General features: G+C 43.7%; 1 protein-coding gene across 1 annotated transcript in view; it reads right to left on the reverse strand.

Annotated features, from left to right (window-relative positions):
• The window catches only part of LOC101735205, a 49,838-nt gene extending 46,939 nt beyond the window's left edge, over nt 1–2,899 (reverse strand). The window contains exons 1-2 of the mRNA XM_031906582.1: nt 2,887–2,899; nt 348–400 (exon numbers count right to left, since the gene is read on the reverse strand). Of these exons, the coding sequence (XP_031762442.1) occupies nt 348–393 (46 nt within the window). The 5' untranslated portion in view covers nt 394–400; nt 2,887–2,899. The remainder of the gene's footprint in view (nt 1–347; nt 401–2,886) is intronic.
• Between the last annotated feature and the right edge of the window lie 15,013 nt (nt 2,900–17,912).

Consider the following 17,912-nt stretch of genomic DNA (forward strand, 5'->3'; position numbering starts at 1 on the left):
CACATCAATGAACCGATGAGGTCTCTGATCCATCTATAAATGAAATTGGGCCGATCAAGATCTGGCCAATTTCAGGCCAGATGTCAGTCGGACAGGTCCATTGTTGGTGCCCATACACGGGCCGATAAGCTGCTGAATCGGTCTAAGGGACCCATATTGTCAGCTAGAATCGGACCTTTATCTACTGGTACCATATCTGTACAGAGAGATAGCAGAAGGGAAACAGAGAAGGGTTCGGATGTTGCTCAGGATGGAGATGGGAATGGGCATCTGGGGCATCTGATCTCTCTCCTGAGCAGAGTTGAACATGGCGTCAGTAATTGGGCTATTTAGAGAAAATGACTTACCACCGAGGAGCAAAGTTATTAGCACTGCTCCCCTAAACCAGTCCATTGTGGACCTACAGAGAAAAGGGACAGTGTTATATGTGCAGCCCTCACATAATATAAGAACCAATGAAAATACAAAATTATATCCAATTCCTTAAAAACAAAATCAGAATTATCCTTGTGTATACTGTATAATATAATTCATAGAGTGGCTCCAAGTACATTATCTTAATCCAACTATCATCTATAAGTTCATGGCAGCATTGGATCCTGACAATCAATAATAATAATAATATTGGTGTGTAGGCGCCATCTCCATGCATTGTGCCTGAGTCTGAGCTTTCAGCCAGCGCTACACATTAGAACTGCTTTCAGCTAACCTATTGTTTATCCTACTCCCATGTAACTGGAGGAGTCCCAAGCCGGACTTGGATTTCTTACTATTGAGTGCTATTCTGATACCTACTGGGAGCTGCTATCTTGTTCCCTTCCCATTGTTCTGCTGATCGGCTGCTGGGGGGGAGGGGGGGGATATCACTACAACTTGCAGCGCAGCAGTAAAGTGTGCCTGAGTCTGAGCTTTCAGCCAGCGCTACCCATTAGAACTGCTTTCAGCTAACCTATTGTTTCTCCTACTCCCATGTAACTGGAGGAGTCCCAAGCCGGACTTGGATTTCTTACTATTGAGTGCTATTCTGATACATACTGGGAGCTGCTATCTTGCTCCCTTCCCATTGTTCTGCTGATTGGCTGCTGGGGGTGAGGGGGGGGGATATTACTCCAACTTGCAGCGCAGCAGTAAAGTGTGCCTGAGTCTGAGCTTTCAGCCAGCGCTACCCATTAGAACTGCTTTCAGCTAACCTATTGTTTCTCCTACTCCCATGTAACTGGAGGAGTCCCAAGCCGGACTTGGATTTCTTACTATTGAGTGCTATTCTGATACCTACTGGGAGCTGCTATCTTGCTCCCTTCCCATTGTTCTGCTGATTGGCTGCTGGGGGTGAGGGGGGGGATATCACTCCAACTTGCAGCACAGCAGTAAAGTGTGCCTGAGTCTGAGCTTTCAGAAGGAGCCAGCGCTACACATTAGTCAAAACTGATTCCTGGATGGTACTTACAATGGCTGTATGAACCTATTATGCCTAAACAATTTATTTGATATATAAATATACAGTATATATATATATATATATAAACAATGTCCTACTGCAGATTATCAGATTAATAAAAGATTAGAGATGATTAAGAATCAATGTTACCTGGGAGATGTGCATTTCTCGTTCCTCTATACAAACGTATTTAGGGTTTATATAGCTACAAAGTATTTATTTACTAGTCAAATATTAAGCTGTGTGTTTTGCTTGGAGTCACATATTTGCTCAGAATGATGCGCTGAATGTCAACCGAAAGCGCCGACTTGTTAAACAAGATATTTAATTTAACTTTCAGCAGCCCTAGGAGTAATCCTTATTCTCTCCTATCCCTGGTACAGGGTATATAGCGTATACTGCAAATATAAATCATTGATCAGTTTTCTTAAATGGGTCATAATAATAATTGTCATTATTATCTTTTAAACTATTATCTTTGACAATAAATAGTAATTTTTTAATACTTTTGGTATTTTTTAAACGTATATTATTATTATTATTTTTTTAATTTCTAATTTCATAGGGGGTAATGTAATAAGAGGTGCAGCCTTTGCCCGGGTCTAGTAACTATAACGAGCAATTGGTGAGCAGTAAATGTTACCTGCTAATCAGGGTCGGACTGGGGGGTGCAGGGCTCACTGGGGCTTCTGCACCCCCCCAATGGCCCCCTCCGCCTTCAGACCCCCTCCCCCACAGGAGCCCCCAACACCCTTTGGCCCCCTCCGGGGATTGCAGGAGCACCCTTGTGTGGGGGGTCCGGGGCCCACCGAGTTTTTTCCCGGTGCCCCAGCGGCCCAGTCCAATGCTGCTGCCAATTGTTTACTATTAGTGATATAAAATAATTAACCAGTCATGGATTTGTGGTGAATTTGCCCGTATCACCATTGTCCACCACGGGCAAAATTTGCTGTGCGTCAAAAAATTGTCACCGGCGTCAAAAAACTTTTGATTTTTTGATAATTTTTTGCAAATCTTTTAAACAAAAGGAGCATCTTTCTATTACATAACTCCCCATGAAATTAAGGATTTTTTTAAAAAAAATAATAGAAATGAAGTTAAATTGGTGGGAAAAAATTTTGACGCACATAATTCTGACGCACGCGACAATTTTTTGGTCAAGTGGCGAATTTTTCCATGAAAAAATCCGCCAGCGGCCGAAATGGGGAAATTCACCGTGAATTTGAGACCACAAAATATTCATTAGCAAAAACCACTGATACTCTTGCATGGTGTTTTGTTCAGTTTCTAAAATAAAAATGATTACACAAATGATTAAAAACCAATTATTTTCCCTCAAAAACGTAGAAAAACGAAAAACGTTTCCAGCTTTTTTGGATACTCATACACAAATGAGTTTGACGGCCAAGCACTCCAAGTGGATAAACATGGAATAAAATACAACTTACCGTATTCGGGGCTGGCAGTTTAATGCTCTGAAAGATTCTCTGTCCTACACGTCATTTATATCTGCACAAAAAAGCCAAATGAGCCAATCCCTGGCCTGATCTGCGAGCATAGTCTCCGCCTACCATTCATAATCATACAAGCTATAACCAACCTGCTGATTGTCAGATGCAAACCAGAGGCAATGTAGCCTTATTAATCATCAGTGACAATATTGGCTTATTGTACAAACTCTAACCTATATAGGAGCAGCGAGGTTCAATAAAAAATCACCTTTCTTCAGATTTCATCTTCATATCTATCTATTATCTATTATCTATCTATCTATCTATCTACAGTGGCTTGCAAAAGTATTCAGCCCCTTGGACTTTTCCACATTTTGTCACATTACAGCCACAAACATGAATCAATTTTATTGGAATTCCACGTGAAAGACCAATACAAAGTGGGGTACACGTGAGAAGTGGAAGGAAAATCATACATGATTCCAAACATTTTTTACAAATAAATAAGTGCAAAGTGGGGTGTGCGTAATTATTCAGCCCCCTGAGTCAATACTTTGTAGAACCCCCTTTTGCTGCAATTCCAGCTGCCAGGCTTTAGGGTATGTCTCTACCCGCTTTGCCCATCTACACACTGAAATCCTTGCCCATTCTTCATTGCAAAACAGCTCCAGCTCAGTCAGATTAGAAGGTCAGCCTTTGGGAACAGCAGTTTTCAGATCTTGCCACAGATTCTCCATTGGATTTAGATCTGGGCTGTGACTGGGCCAGTCTAACACATGGATATGTTTGGGTTTAACCCATTGTTGCCCTGGCTTTATGTTTAGGGTCGTTGTCCTGCTGGAAGGTGAACCTCCGCCCCAGTCTCAAGTCTTTTGCAGACTCCAAGAGGTTTTCTTCCAAGATTGCCCTGTATTTGGCTCCATCCATCTTCCCATCAACTCTGAGCAGCTTCCCTGTCCCTGCTGAAGCCCCCCCAGAGCATGATGCTGCCCCCCCATATGTGACAGTGGGGATGGTGGGTTCAGAGTGATGTGCAGGGTTAGTTTTCCGCCAAACATAGCGTTTTGCATTTTGGCCAAAAAGTTCCATTTTGGTCTCATCTGACCAGAGCCCCTTCTCCCACATGTTTGCTGCCCCCCCCCCACATGGCTTGTGGCAAACTGCAAACGGGACTTCTTATGGTTTTCTGTTAACAATGGCTTTCTTCTTGCCCCTCTTCCATAAAGGCCAACTTTGTGCAGTGCCCGACTAATAGTTGCCTATGGACTGATTCCCCCCCCTGAGCTGTAGATTCCTGCAGCCCCCCCAGAGTCACCATGGGCCTCTTGGCTGCATTTCTGATCAGCGCTTGTTGGGCCTGTGAGTTTAGGGGGGGGGCCGTGCCTTGGTAGGATTACAGTTGTGCCATACTCCTGCCATTTCTGAATGATCGGTGGAACAGGGCTCCGTGGGATGTTCAAGGCTTTGGGAATCTGTTTGTAGCCTAAGCCTGCTTTAAATTTCTCAATAACTTTATCCCTGACCTGTCTGGTGTGTTCTTTGGGCTTCATGGTGTTGTTGCTCCCAATATTCCCTTAGCAACCTCTGAGGCCGTCACAGAGCAGCTGTATTTGTACTGACATTAGATTACACACAGGTGCACTCTATTTAGTCATTAGCACTCTGAATCTGTCCCATTTTGCTTTGGCGAAAAATTCACGAAACCGTATCGGGACTATATTTTCGCAAGGTTTGATCTGTCGAGTCCCATTGAGTCCTATGGAAGGCTTTAGATTTTGCAAATGTTGCTGCCAATGTAAGTTTGAAATAACTTTAGCAGATATGGGGGGGGAACGCCTGTGTTTATTAAGAATATTAACCATAGAATAGATTAAACATAAAGCCTAATGAGTGTGTATATAGGTCTCTGCTACAGGCTGTGTAACTGTATGTACCGACGTCTGCAGGGTCAATATATACTGTATTTACTCATGTTATTGTATAGCAGGTTCTGAGCCTATTTACATTGCTAATTATGGTACAGTGTATGGGATATACAATATATCCACCTGGGGTGGGGATAGGGAACCAGGGGAATCATTTAACCATGAAATAAACCCAATAGGGCTGTTCTGCCTCCAATAAGGGGTAATTATATCTTAGTTGGGATCAAGTACAGGTACTGTTTTATTATTACAGAGAAAAGGGAATCATTTAACCATTAAATAAACCCAATAGGGCTGTTCTGCCCCAATAAGGGGTAATTATATCTTAGTTGGGATCAAGTACAGGTACTGTTTTATTATTACAGAGAAAAGGGAATCATTTAACCATTAAATAAACCCAAAAGGGCTGTTCTGCCCCAATAAGGGGTAATTATATCTTAGTTGGGATCAAGTACAGGTACTGTTTTATTATTACAGAGAAAAGGGAATCATTTAACCATGAAATAAACCCAATAGGGCTGTTCTGCCCCAATAAGGGGTAATTATATCTTAGTTGGGATCAAGTACAGGTACTGTTTTATTATTACAGAGAAAAGGGAATCATTTAACCATGAAATAAACCCAAAAGGGCTGTTCTGCCCCAATAAGGGGTAATTATATCTTAGTTGGGATCAAGTACAGGTACTGTTTTATTATTACAGAGAAAAGGGAATCATTTAACCATTAAATAATAAATAATGAATCAAGGTCAGGAATTCCTGTGAAATGATGATTTATTATGAGAGACCAATATGGGGACCCCCTGTGAAGCACAGGATCATTACTACTATAGAGATGGTGAACCTTAGGTTGAAGTTCAGTATATAAAAGATGGCATTTCTAACCATATTCATGTTCTATTGGGCAGGGATACACTAGAAACTGGTATAAAGTCATAATTGGGCTGTCAAACCTATTAAACTACTCTTCCAAGGTTTATTTTTGGGAAAGGTTAACTGGGGGAAAAGCAACATCAATCGATGCTCACTTAGCTGGATGAGGTGTTCCATTAGCACTATTATTGGCTATATAGCATTGGTATTGTCCCCATTAGCAACTTTTTGGGTAAATCCAAAACCCAGATTGTTTCTAAACGTGAGTGACTACCATCACATAAACACCAGAGAGAGACTTTAGAGCAGAGATCCCCAACCAGTGGCTACTGGGCAACATGTTGCTCCCCAACCCCTTGGATGTTGCTCCCAGTGGCCTCAAAGTAGGTGCCATGTTTACATTTCTGGCTTGGAGACAAGTCTTGGAAGGCCAGTCCCCATGGGGCTATTGAATAGCCAATCACAGCCCTTATGTAGCACCCCCAAAGAACTTTCATGCTTGATTGACTTATCAACACTTTTAACTTTTGAGTGTGGCTCACAAGTAAAGAGGGTCGGGGATCCCTGCTTTAGAGTATAGAAGGCCAGTAATATGCTCTAGAGCAGCGGTTCTCAAACTACGGCCCACGGGCCGGATCCGGCCCCCCAGGGGAATTTACCCGGCCACCCCGCTGTGTCCTCACCCATGGCAGCGGAGAGAGAGGACTCAGCGGGGAGCAGGACAGGGGAGCTGAGAGGGAGGATGGACGACAGCCTGGGGGGATCTGGAACAGGCAGAACTTAGTGGGAGGGTGGACGGATAGACAATCGGAGCGCTTGAGATGGGAGTGTGGAAAGACGAACAGAGCATGGGGGGGAGGGGTTGGGGGGAATGTGACCAGTTTGGGCCACAGTTTGCCAACGGGGGGGGGAGTCTGGCTCCCCAACAGTCTGAGTGGCCCATGATACGGCCCCTTGGTTCAGAAGTTTGAGGACCCCTGCTTTAGAGGACTATGCATCTATAAGCCTAGGTGTTTATGCACATTGCACCCTATTGATAAGGGAAGGGAAAACCAAAAGATTCCCCAAAACTTTGTCTACTTAAGCATAATTAATATAGAAATGCTCAAGTGAAATGGTTTTTAAAACCTGCCTATCGGCCGCCCAATTTCCCTCTTCCACTATGGTTACTCCATAATCTGAGCTAGAGACCTTCATCAGGCCAGGTACATGGGTGATACCTGAAAAGAACAGGCTCTCTCCCAAGAAATGACACTCATTTTGTAACCTATTGCTCCTCCTCCTGAGATTGATGTCACTTCTGATCCACAGTGACATCACCTCTGGTTTATGTCATTGGGTTGAGATTGAAGGACAGTTGGGTATAGGGTCTAGGGCAGTAGTCCGGTGTGTCTGGAAATGGGCCTGGAATGGGTTTGGGTCTTCCTGACCTGACTCACAGTTTGAGCCAGAATGTGCCACCAAAAACCAAAAACACTGTCAAATAAAATGGTTTTATTACAAAAAAATACAACCCAATAGCCAATTTTACATGGCAAGGATCCCACCTTCCATTTCTGCCTTTCATTACATTCCCCTATACGAGACTTCTGCCCTGTGTGTATTTTGCATGAATAACAGCAGCTTCATTCTCCCTGAAGCCTCGGGGGGGTTTTCGCTCGGCGCAAAGTGTCACAAAAAGATAATAAACTGCCAGCGTCGAGCCTCACAAGGCAGGCAACTGGGGCAGGGGGAACGAGTGCAAACACGAAGCTTGGGGCTCGGCGCTGCCATATGACCGTGACTCAAACAGGATGCAACACTTTCATGTGTTTGCTAGGCTGCTGTAATTACATACACGGCAAATAGTTCAGCTTTCAGGAACTTACTAAGGGATTTTTTTGTTAATTTCTCTTCTCCAACGTTCGTCTCGGTGGCCCTGAGAATCCTATAGGTGCCGTGTTTCATTTATCCTCTTTTATATGTTTTATTGCTCTTATTGTCTGATTTGTGGCCACTTAAGGTGCCCATACACGGGCCGATTCCAGTTGGCGATATGGGTCCCTTAAGGTCCCCATACACGGGCCGATAGTAGCTGCCGATATCCGTCCCTTGGACCCATAATCGGCCTGTGTATGGGCACTTTCAACGGGCCTGGCCTGAAATCGGGCAGATCTTGATTGGGCAGGTTAGAAAATCTAGTTTGATCGGGGACCGCATTGGCTTGTCCTTTTGCCCTTTTCCTATTGCCCGTTGTTATAATTTGATCAATCGATCGATCGAATTACCCTGGATTTTCCCGATATCGCCCACCCGTAGGTGGGGATATCGGGAGAAGATCCGCTCGTTTGGTGACATTGCCAAGCAAGCGGATCGGCCCGTGTACGGAGACCTTTACACCGATTCGGCAGCTAAATGGCCCGTGTCTGGGCACTACGGACGGGCCTGTCCAACCAACATCTGGCCTGAAATCGGCCATAACTCGAGGTTTAAAAATTAGTTGGATCGGAGACCACATGGGCTCGTTGATGCGGCCCCCTATACCCATTGTTTGGCCCCAGAGTCAAACAACTGAATTAGCCCAATATCGCCCACCCATAGGTGAGGATATCGGGAGAAGATCCACTCGCTTGGCGACCAATGAATGGATCTTAGTGTGTATGGCCACCTTTTTGTTGAGTGCCAGATTTTATCTCCCTATCTAAACGACAGGCCAGTTAGGGTACAGCCATGGCTATATCCCTCCGCCCATGATTGTAGGGCAGGGCCGGAACCAGGGGTAGGCAGAAGAGGTACCTGCCTAGGGGGCAATGAAGAGGGGGTGCCATGCAGGTATATCTCTCCTGCCTACCCCTAGTCTTCTCTCCCCTATCATTGTACAATGACCGCGACTGCAATGCTCATAGAGTGGCACACACACGTAGGGGAAGGTTAAAAGGGGCGAGGTGGGCAACTGGGTTGCTTATGGCATCTGGTTGGCTTGGCCCATCCTTGTTCATGGGGCAAATGCAGATCTCTGCACTGAGACATTCAGCAATTCTTATGCATGCAGGGCAGTGCAAAAAAATTTTTGCACTTGGAACCTTATAAATTACCCCTGTTGTGGTTTAGGGTCCAACACTGACTGGGTCCACTACAACTGTGTACATTATGGCTGCCAGACCAACATGGTAGAACATAGGAACAGCAACCCACGGCTGGTCTGGGATTCAAAATACACCCTGGCATTTCAAGTACACAGAGGCCCAAACAGCCCCCCCACCATCTTACAGCATCCCCCCTGGCATTGGCCAGTTGTTTTGAAATGGAATATAAAGAAGTTGGAATATAAAGAAGTTGGCCTCTTAGATGGTCTTCTTCCCTTACACTGGAGGTTGATACCCCCCCAACAAACACAAGCACGCACATACACAAGCTAAATAAATTGCAATTATATTAACCCAACAGAAGGCTTCCCCTGGAGGTAGGGATGGGTCTGATATAATCACCATGTTCTAACCTTGGAGCAAAATGTATATACATAAGAGGAAAAAGATTTATTAGGGTTACACCTATACCTGTAAATATGTGCTTATGGGCTCGCAGCAGTTGAGGTCAAGCTTTAGAGATGTACTTGGCCCAACAAGGGTCCAAAAGGCAACATTTATATGTGGAACAAGTAGCGTCGTGTTTTACTAGATATTTGCCTAAAATTTGCTTTACCTGTATGAGAAAAATAGATGGACACTATAAAAACAGATGGGCTCTTTGTATAAAGCAAAGATATATTTATTTATTAAATGGATACAGTCATGATTTTTGTGGGGTACTTTTTATTTCTAAATGACACAGCAAATAATTCCCTCTGCCATTTAACCTTTTATTCTTGAACCAACAAATGTATTTGTAGCTGTAATATTGGTGTGTAGGCGCCATCTCAGTGCCTTGTGCCTGAGTCTGAGCTTTCAGCCAGCGCTACACATTAGAACTGCTTTCAGCTAACCTATTGTTTCTCCTACTCCCATGTAACTGGAGGAGTCCCAAGCCGGACTTGGATTTCTTACTATTGAGTGCTATTCTGATACCTACTGGGAGCTGCTATCTTGCTCCCTTCCCATTGTTCTGCTGATCGGCTGCTGGGGGGGAGGGGGGGGATATCACTCCAACTTGCAGCGCAGCAGTAAAGTGTGCCTGAGTCTGAGCTTTCAGAAGGAGCCAGCGCTACACATTAGAACTGCTTTCAGCTAACCTATTGTTTCTCCTACTCCCATGTAACTGGAGGAGTCCCAAGCCGGACTTGGATTTCTTACTATTAAGTGCTATTCTGATACCTACTGGGAGCTGCTATCTTGCTCCCTTCCCATTGTTCTGCTGATCAGCTGCTGGGGGTGAGGGGGGGGGATATCACTCCAACTTGCAGCGCAGCAGTAAAGTGTGCCTGAGTCTGAGCTTTCAGCCAGCGCTACACATTAGAACTGCTTTCAGCTAACCTATTGTTTCTCCTACTCCCATGTAACTGGAGGAGTCCCAAGCTGGACTTGGATTTCTTACTATTGAGTGCTATTCTGATACCTACTGGGAGCTGCTATCTTGCTCCCTTCCCATTGTTCTGCTGATTGGCTGCTGGGGGTGACGGGGGGGGGGGATATCAATCCAACTTGCAGCGCAGCAGTAAAGTGTGCCCGAGTCTAAACTTTCAGAAGGAGCCAGCGTTACACAGTTGGACACACCCCCAGAGGCCCCTGCTGCCCATGCAACCCCCCCAGGAGCACAAATACATTATAGTTATCTTAGGTGCAATCAGGGAAGGAAGCTGACCTGGGGAACACTTGCTGGGATCCAGTCTAGGCCACATGGCTCAAAAGGGCAGGGGCCCACCAGGTCCCACTGGCCCAGTCCAACCCCGCGTAGATACTACATGAACAGGGGATCAGGGAATGTGCATTCATCTCTTTTGAATGTTTGTTGCAAAACTGAGCAGATCAGTGGCGCTTCTGTTGTAGTCATATTCTACGTGTTCCCACTACCCCTTTGTGTATTTTTGTAGAGAATGACTCTTCAGGAGGACCTCAGGGCAATGGGTTCAGGAGCATTCTATATAAGCAACTCATCACTGGACCTGCTCCTTGGCTCCTCTTCCTCCATCAGTTGCTTTGTCTCCACCCCTTACCTGGGGGTTATAGTGTAGGACCTGCCAATGGTCACCCTTACCTTGGATGCCTCAATTCCTTGGTCTCCAAAATCTCTCAACCATTGTAGCTGTTTTTTTGCCAAATGTTATGATTTCTTAGAACACTTTTTGGCTTTTTGACTTTTTCATGAACTCTCATCGTGATGACTGGGCAGAATTGCTCCGTAAGCAGCGAGATGATTAATGTTCGGAAATCTGCTGATGATAAATGACTGGCAGTGTCTGTGTATGGGGGTAAACCTTCATTTCAACACAGAAGAACATTATTGCATCATAATATACAGTTGGGTCATTTCCCTATGGGACCAAATTGTAACTTATATCCTTATAAACAGTGCTTAGTGATATCATCAGTTATAATAATCACATGACTCACTAAAACTTGTATATTATAATAAATAAAGTACCCCCTGTTGTAAAATATGAGGATATAAGAACTCACTTAAACTATCCCTATATTTTAAAATATGGGGTACTTTATTCACTATATATTATAAGGAACTCCTCGGGGACTTATAATATCCCTATATGTTACAATAGGGGGTACTTTATTCACTATATATTATAAGGAACTCCTCGGGGACTTATAATATCCCTATATGTTACAATAGGGGGTACTTTATTCACTATATATTATAAGGAACTCCCCTGGGACTTATAATATCCCTATATGTTACAATAGGGGGCACTTTATTCACTATATATTATAAGGAACTCCTCGGGGGCTTATAATATCCCTATATGTTACAATAGGGGGTACTTTATTCACTATATATTATAAGGAACTCCTCTGGGGCTTATAATATCCCTATATGTTACAATAGGGGGCACTTTATTCACTATATATTATAAGGAACTCCTCGGGGGCTTATAATATCCCTATATGTTACAATAGGGGGTACTTTATTCACTATATATTATAAGGAACTCCTCTGGGGCTTATAATATCCCTATATGTTACAATAGGGGGCACTTTATTCACTATATATTATAAGGAACTCCTCGGGGGCTTATAATATCCCTATATGTTACAATAGGGGGCACTTTATTCACTATATATTATAAGGAACTCCTCGGGGGCTTATAATATCCCTATATGTTACAATAGGGGGTACTTTATTCACTATATATTATAAGGAACTCCTCTGTGACTTATAATATCCCTATATGTTACAATAGGGGGCACTTTATTCACTATATATTATAAGGAACTCCTCGGGGGCTTATAATATCCCTATATGTTACAATAGGGGGCACTTTATTCACTATATATTATAAGGAACTCCTCGGGGGCTTATAATATCCCTATATGTTACAATAGGGGGCACTTTATTCACTATATATTATAAGGAACTCCTCGGGGGCTTATAATATCCCTATATGTTACAATAGGGGGCACTTTATTCACTATATATTATAAGGAACTCCTCGGGGGCTTATAATATCCCTATATGTTACAATAGGGGGCACTTTATTCACTATATATTATAAGGAACTCCTCGGGGGCTTATAATATCCCTATATGTTACAATAGGAGGTACTTTATTCACTATATATTATAAGGAACTCCTCGGGGGCTTATAATATCCCTATATGTTACAATAGGGGGCACTTTATTCACTATTTATTATAAGGAACTCCTCGGGGACTTATAATATCCCTATATGTTACAATAGGGGGCACTTTATTCACTATATATTATAAGGAACTCCTCGGGGGCTTATAATATCCCTATATGTTACAATAGGGGGCACTTTATTCACTATATATATTATAAGGAACTCCTCGGGGGCTTATAATATCCCTATATGTTACAATAGGGGGCATTTTATTCACTATATATTATAAGGAACCCGTCGGGGGCTTATAATATCCCTATATGTTACAATAGGGGGTACTTTATTCACTATATATATTATAAGGAACTCCTCGGGGGCTTATAATATCCCTATATGTTACAATAGGGGGCACTTTATTCACTATATATTATAAGGAACTCCTCTGTGACTTATAATATCCCTATATGTTACAATAGGGGGTAATTTATTCACTATATATTATAAGGAACCCCTCGGGGACTTATAATATCCCTATATGTTACAATAGGGGGCATTTTATTCACTATATATTATAAGGAACTCCTCGGGGACTTATAATATCCCTATATGTTACAATAGGGGGTACTTTATTCACTATATATATTATAAGGAACCCCTCGGGGACTTATAATATCCCTATATGTTACAATAGGGGGTACTTTATTCACTATATATTATAAGGAACTCCTCTGTGACTTATAATATCCCTATATGTTACAATAGGGGGTACTTTATTCACTATATATATTATAAGGAACCCCTCGGGGACTTATAATATCCCTATATGTTACAATAGGGGGTACTTTATTCACTATATATTATAAGGAACTCCTCGGGGGCTTATAATATCCCTATATGTTACAATAGGGGGCATTTTATTCACTATATATTATAAGGAACTCCTCTGTGACTTATAATATCCCTATATGTTACAATAGGGGGTAATTTATTCACTATATATTATAAGGAACCCCTCTGTGACTTATAATATCCCTATATGTTACAATAGGGGGTACTTTATTCACTATATATTATAAGGAACTCCTCGGGGGCTTATAATATCCCTATATGTTACAATAGGGGGCACTTTTTTCACTATATAAAGTAATGTAAGGTCTGGAATCCCCTATAAAGACCTCCTTCCCCAACCACATCACTTCCATGGGTTTAAGATCCTATCAGTCGTTAGCGAGCAGAATGCTGGTAGCTCCCAGTGTGTAGGTTTCCCTTTGGCAATGACTGCTAGTGAGTCTGACACCAGATATGAAGTGGCCAAAGATGGCTGCATCTTTGGATAAAATAGGCCAGATAAAAGGGATGCAAGAGGAAGCCCTAAGGTAACCAACATTTAGTAAACCCTGAGAGCAGTGGCTCCATCAATGAGCCTTAGTAAGTAACATACTAGCTCCTGTGAATGTTATAGTTCAGCACATTTTGTCCAAACACTTTCAGAGAGGACCCCTTCTTTATGCTCTACTGTTCATCAAGAGGGGACTTCTTTAAACCCCCATCCTCTTTTACAAGTTAACCCTACATCTAATTTGCTGCAGGCTGGAACCAAGTCGGGGCATTTCTTTATTTTCAAGGTCAAAAAGAAAAGAAAATTTGTCAAGAGCCACTAGAGGGACCCATAGAGTTGCGTTTGCTAATGTTCTACAGAGCTCCTCTGCCTTGAATGAGAACTCCTCCTAATGAAAGGATCTCTAATCTTGTTATGAGCTAAGGGGGGCAGGACCTAATGGTGGACTTCAAAGCGGGTTTGGACAAAAACTCCAAAAAAACACTTGTCAATTGATAGAATAAATCCATTCTCCTACTCCTCCTGAACTATATGTTCGACCTATTGCACAACAAATCAGCTATTGTATTCAAATGAATAAAAAAAAGCCCCTCTCCACCCCCGACCTCTGGTTTTTCTACCCTGCTGCTGGAAACTCCTCCCTTTCCCACACCCCATAGGATTGATTGGTTAGGAGGCTGACCCTGCTTCTGCTCAACCCAACCCTAGTAGGTCCAATTGGCAGGGGCCCCTGCAGCATCTTTAGGGGAGGCGATCAACCTAGGAGGGGCTGGCCCAGCTCTTCTGGAGAGGAATTCTGGGAGCTCCTTTGTTTAAAAACCTTCTGGCGGGAAAAACAGAACCATGGAATGACACCATCTTGGCTAGATCATGCACTGGCTAAAAATATGGGGCCAGTAGAAGGGTTTTTTTGTCACAAACATGTTAAGGTAAAAAAATTACAAGTTACAGATCTGCAGAAAAGAATTGATGCCCCGGAGCTTGTGCAATTGTGGTTCCATTGGCCTAGCACAGATACAAAACCCACAGCAGAACCATTCTAGGTCACCATATTGGCTCATTTGCTTTGTATTGTGGAAAAGTTTCATTTTAGCTCTACAGCCCCCCCAAATTAGGTCACTTTGCTAGAACGTGATATTCTTAAAGGGCAGGTATTAACTCCTTACGCAGCAGACGGTCCAGCGTATGTCTCAAAGCTATCAGGGTGCTACCTGTAGGGCCACCCTCAGGAGGAGAAAGATGTTTAGATGTTGGAACTGTAAGGCCATATCTATAGAGACAACTGACCCAGGAGCCAGAGGGTTCTGTAATCCAATTGGCCCAGTAAGTGGCCCCTATATTTCTACTAAACAGATCTTTTTTCTGAAGGGAATTGAGGTCATAATAAGAATTGCTTAAGGTCCCAATAACTCTTATCTCCACCACTAGGGAACTGCATGTAAGTAGGCAGAACAGCTGAAGCCTATCTAGCGGGGTCGGCAGGACACCGAGAAAAACCCAGTGGGCCCTAGCCCTTGTGGGCAGCAGTCCTGCTGACCCAAACCCACTCCTCAGCCTGGGGGGGCTCCCTCACTCCCTCTCTTGCCTGGAAAATAACAGCGGAGCTTGGTAAGTTTGTCGCCTCTCTACCTGGGTTTTAGCCGTCTCTTTATATTCAACTCATAATGAAACCAAGAAAAGTCCCATTCGCTTCTCTGTAAAATACTTTCCTCTGCGCGGCTACAAGAAAGATCTCTATGTCTGAAAAGAAGTGAGACGTGTAGTTTCCTCTCTAACATCTTCTGCTTTGGTTTCATTTTCTAAAATGAGAAATTCATCAGACTGAGGGGGGTAAGGAACTGTGGGAGTCGTATCATAGATGCACAGGTTCTATTCAGTCGACTTGGAAACTCGGCCATCAGGTTGAAGACAGATAACTGGTACATAAGTGGGAGTAAACTAAATGATAAATGATGGTGCTAGACAACCTGAAAGTAGAGTATAGACCAGGGGTGGACAAACTACGGCCCGTGGGCCACATCTGGCCCGCTGGCCTTTTTTTAATCCGTCCCGCCAACTTGTACCCCCTTAAAAGAATTACGGCCCCTGATTGGTTGCGCCACGTGCGTGCACGTGACATCAGCACACATGGGGCGCAACTATATAAAAGGATGCAGCGGGGAGCCGGGTCAGAAGCAGCCGGAGGAGGGAGCGAGCCGCAGGTAGCTGGGGGGGTGGGGGAGAGAGATGGAGGATGCTGGTGGGAGAATGCTGGGAAGGACGCTGGGATGGAGGTGGAGCTGGAGGGAACTGGAGGATGCTGGGAGGGAGCTGGAGGATGCTGGGAGTGGAGCTGGAGGATGCTGGGAGGGAGCTGGAGGATGCTGGGGTGGAGCTGGAGGATGCTGGGGGTAAAGCTGGAGGATGCTGGGGGGGATGCTGGAGGATGCTGGGGTGGGGAGCTGAGAGACCCCATGATTTGTGACGCTGGCCCGGCCCAGCCTGGGGGTAAGTCAATGTGGCCCCTGAGCCAAAAAGTTTGCCCACCCCTGGTATAGACTAATGATCCCCGACATGTTGCTCCCTACCCCATTTGATGTTAGGTGGCCTCAAAGTAGGGGCCCACTTTTTAATTTCTGGCTTAAGTTTTAAAAGAACTCAGTTTAACCCCAAGCAGAGCCTCCTGCAGGCCAGAAGTCCACATTTGGCTACTAATTAGCCAATCACAACCCTCAATAGGCATCCCCAAAGGACTTTTTTCATGCTTGTGTGGCTCACCAATTCTTTTTGACTCATTAGTAAAAACATTTGGGGATCCCATGCAGATGCTAAACAGAAGCCCCAAAATTGTTGACCTATTTATTGGTAATGTCATAAAATGTTTGCTTTGTTTTTGGAACCGAGGAAGCCAATCAACAGGTGGTTAACACTTACTGATCTGCAAGCATCTGATTGGGCGCTGGCTGTCGGCTACTAGACCTGTTAATTACTCAGAGCTCATTACCTTATGCTCATGGGTCCACAAAAAAAAAAGAAAGAAAGTCCAGATACCAGTGTAAAATAAGCAAAACAATGTAGCTCACCTGAAGAAGGGGGTACTCCTTGAAATGTTTGCCAGGATCTCATAAAGAAGTAAGAGATAAACATTTTAATTTTTGACTTTATTGGAGTTGCTTAGAACTGTTCATGAAGTCCCATTGGAGTCCATGGAGTCACCATAGATACCCCTTGCCTCAGATTAGTCTCTCTCTGTCTCTCAACCTTTCCCATAGAAGAGTCCAAAAGTGAGAATCTAAACCCGTAATACTTTTGGGGAATAACCTGAACAGTGACATTTTAACCCACCCTCTGGGTATAATATCCCCTGATTGGACTATACTAGCTCTCCCACTCATTCCTACTCTACTTATCAGCCCTGAGCCCCAAACACTACATGGGAACTGAGTGCCATAGAGGTAGCTCCTCGCCCCTCAGTACTAAGTGAACCCAGTGAATGCACAAACCCTATTTCTGTTAGTCTGGCATTGTGTTTATTTGTGTTGGGTACAATAATGATGGGCCTTAAGCAAAGATATACATGCATGGATAACAGGGACATACAATATGCTCATTACAAGTTAGAGAAAGATTAGAGAAAATTAATTACCAATAAATACTAAACCAGACCATGTTTCTTTGGGTAACAGACTTTCTTCATTGAATATCTTCATTTTTTGTAGATTGACTCATTATGGTTGCCCAGATATAACTACAGTTCCCATCAACTGATCTGGTTGAAGAATCGTCTGGTGCTCCAGATATAACAGGGCTACAGGTCCCATCAACTGATCTGGTTGAAGGATCTTCAGTTGATGGGAACTGTAGCCCTGTGATATCTGGAGCACCAGAAGATCCTTCAACCAGATCAGTTGATGGGAACTGTAGCCCTGTGATCTGGAGATATCACAGGGCTACAGTTCCCATCAACTGATCTGGTTGAAGGATATTCTGGTGCTCCAGATATAACAGGGCTACAGGTCCCATCAATGATCTGGTTGAAGGATCTTAAGTTGATGGGAACTGTAGCCCTGTGATATCTGGAGCACCAGAAGATCCTTCAACCAGATCAGTTTATGGGAACTGCTCCAGATATCACAAGGCTACAGTATCCATCAACTGATCTGGTTGAAGGATCTTCTGGTGCCCCAGATATCACAAGGC

This window comes from Xenopus tropicalis, chromosome 7 (genome assembly GCF_000004195.4).
Source record: "Xenopus tropicalis strain Nigerian chromosome 7, UCB_Xtro_10.0, whole genome shotgun sequence".
Lineage (NCBI taxonomy): Eukaryota > Metazoa > Chordata > Amphibia > Anura > Pipidae > Xenopus > Xenopus tropicalis.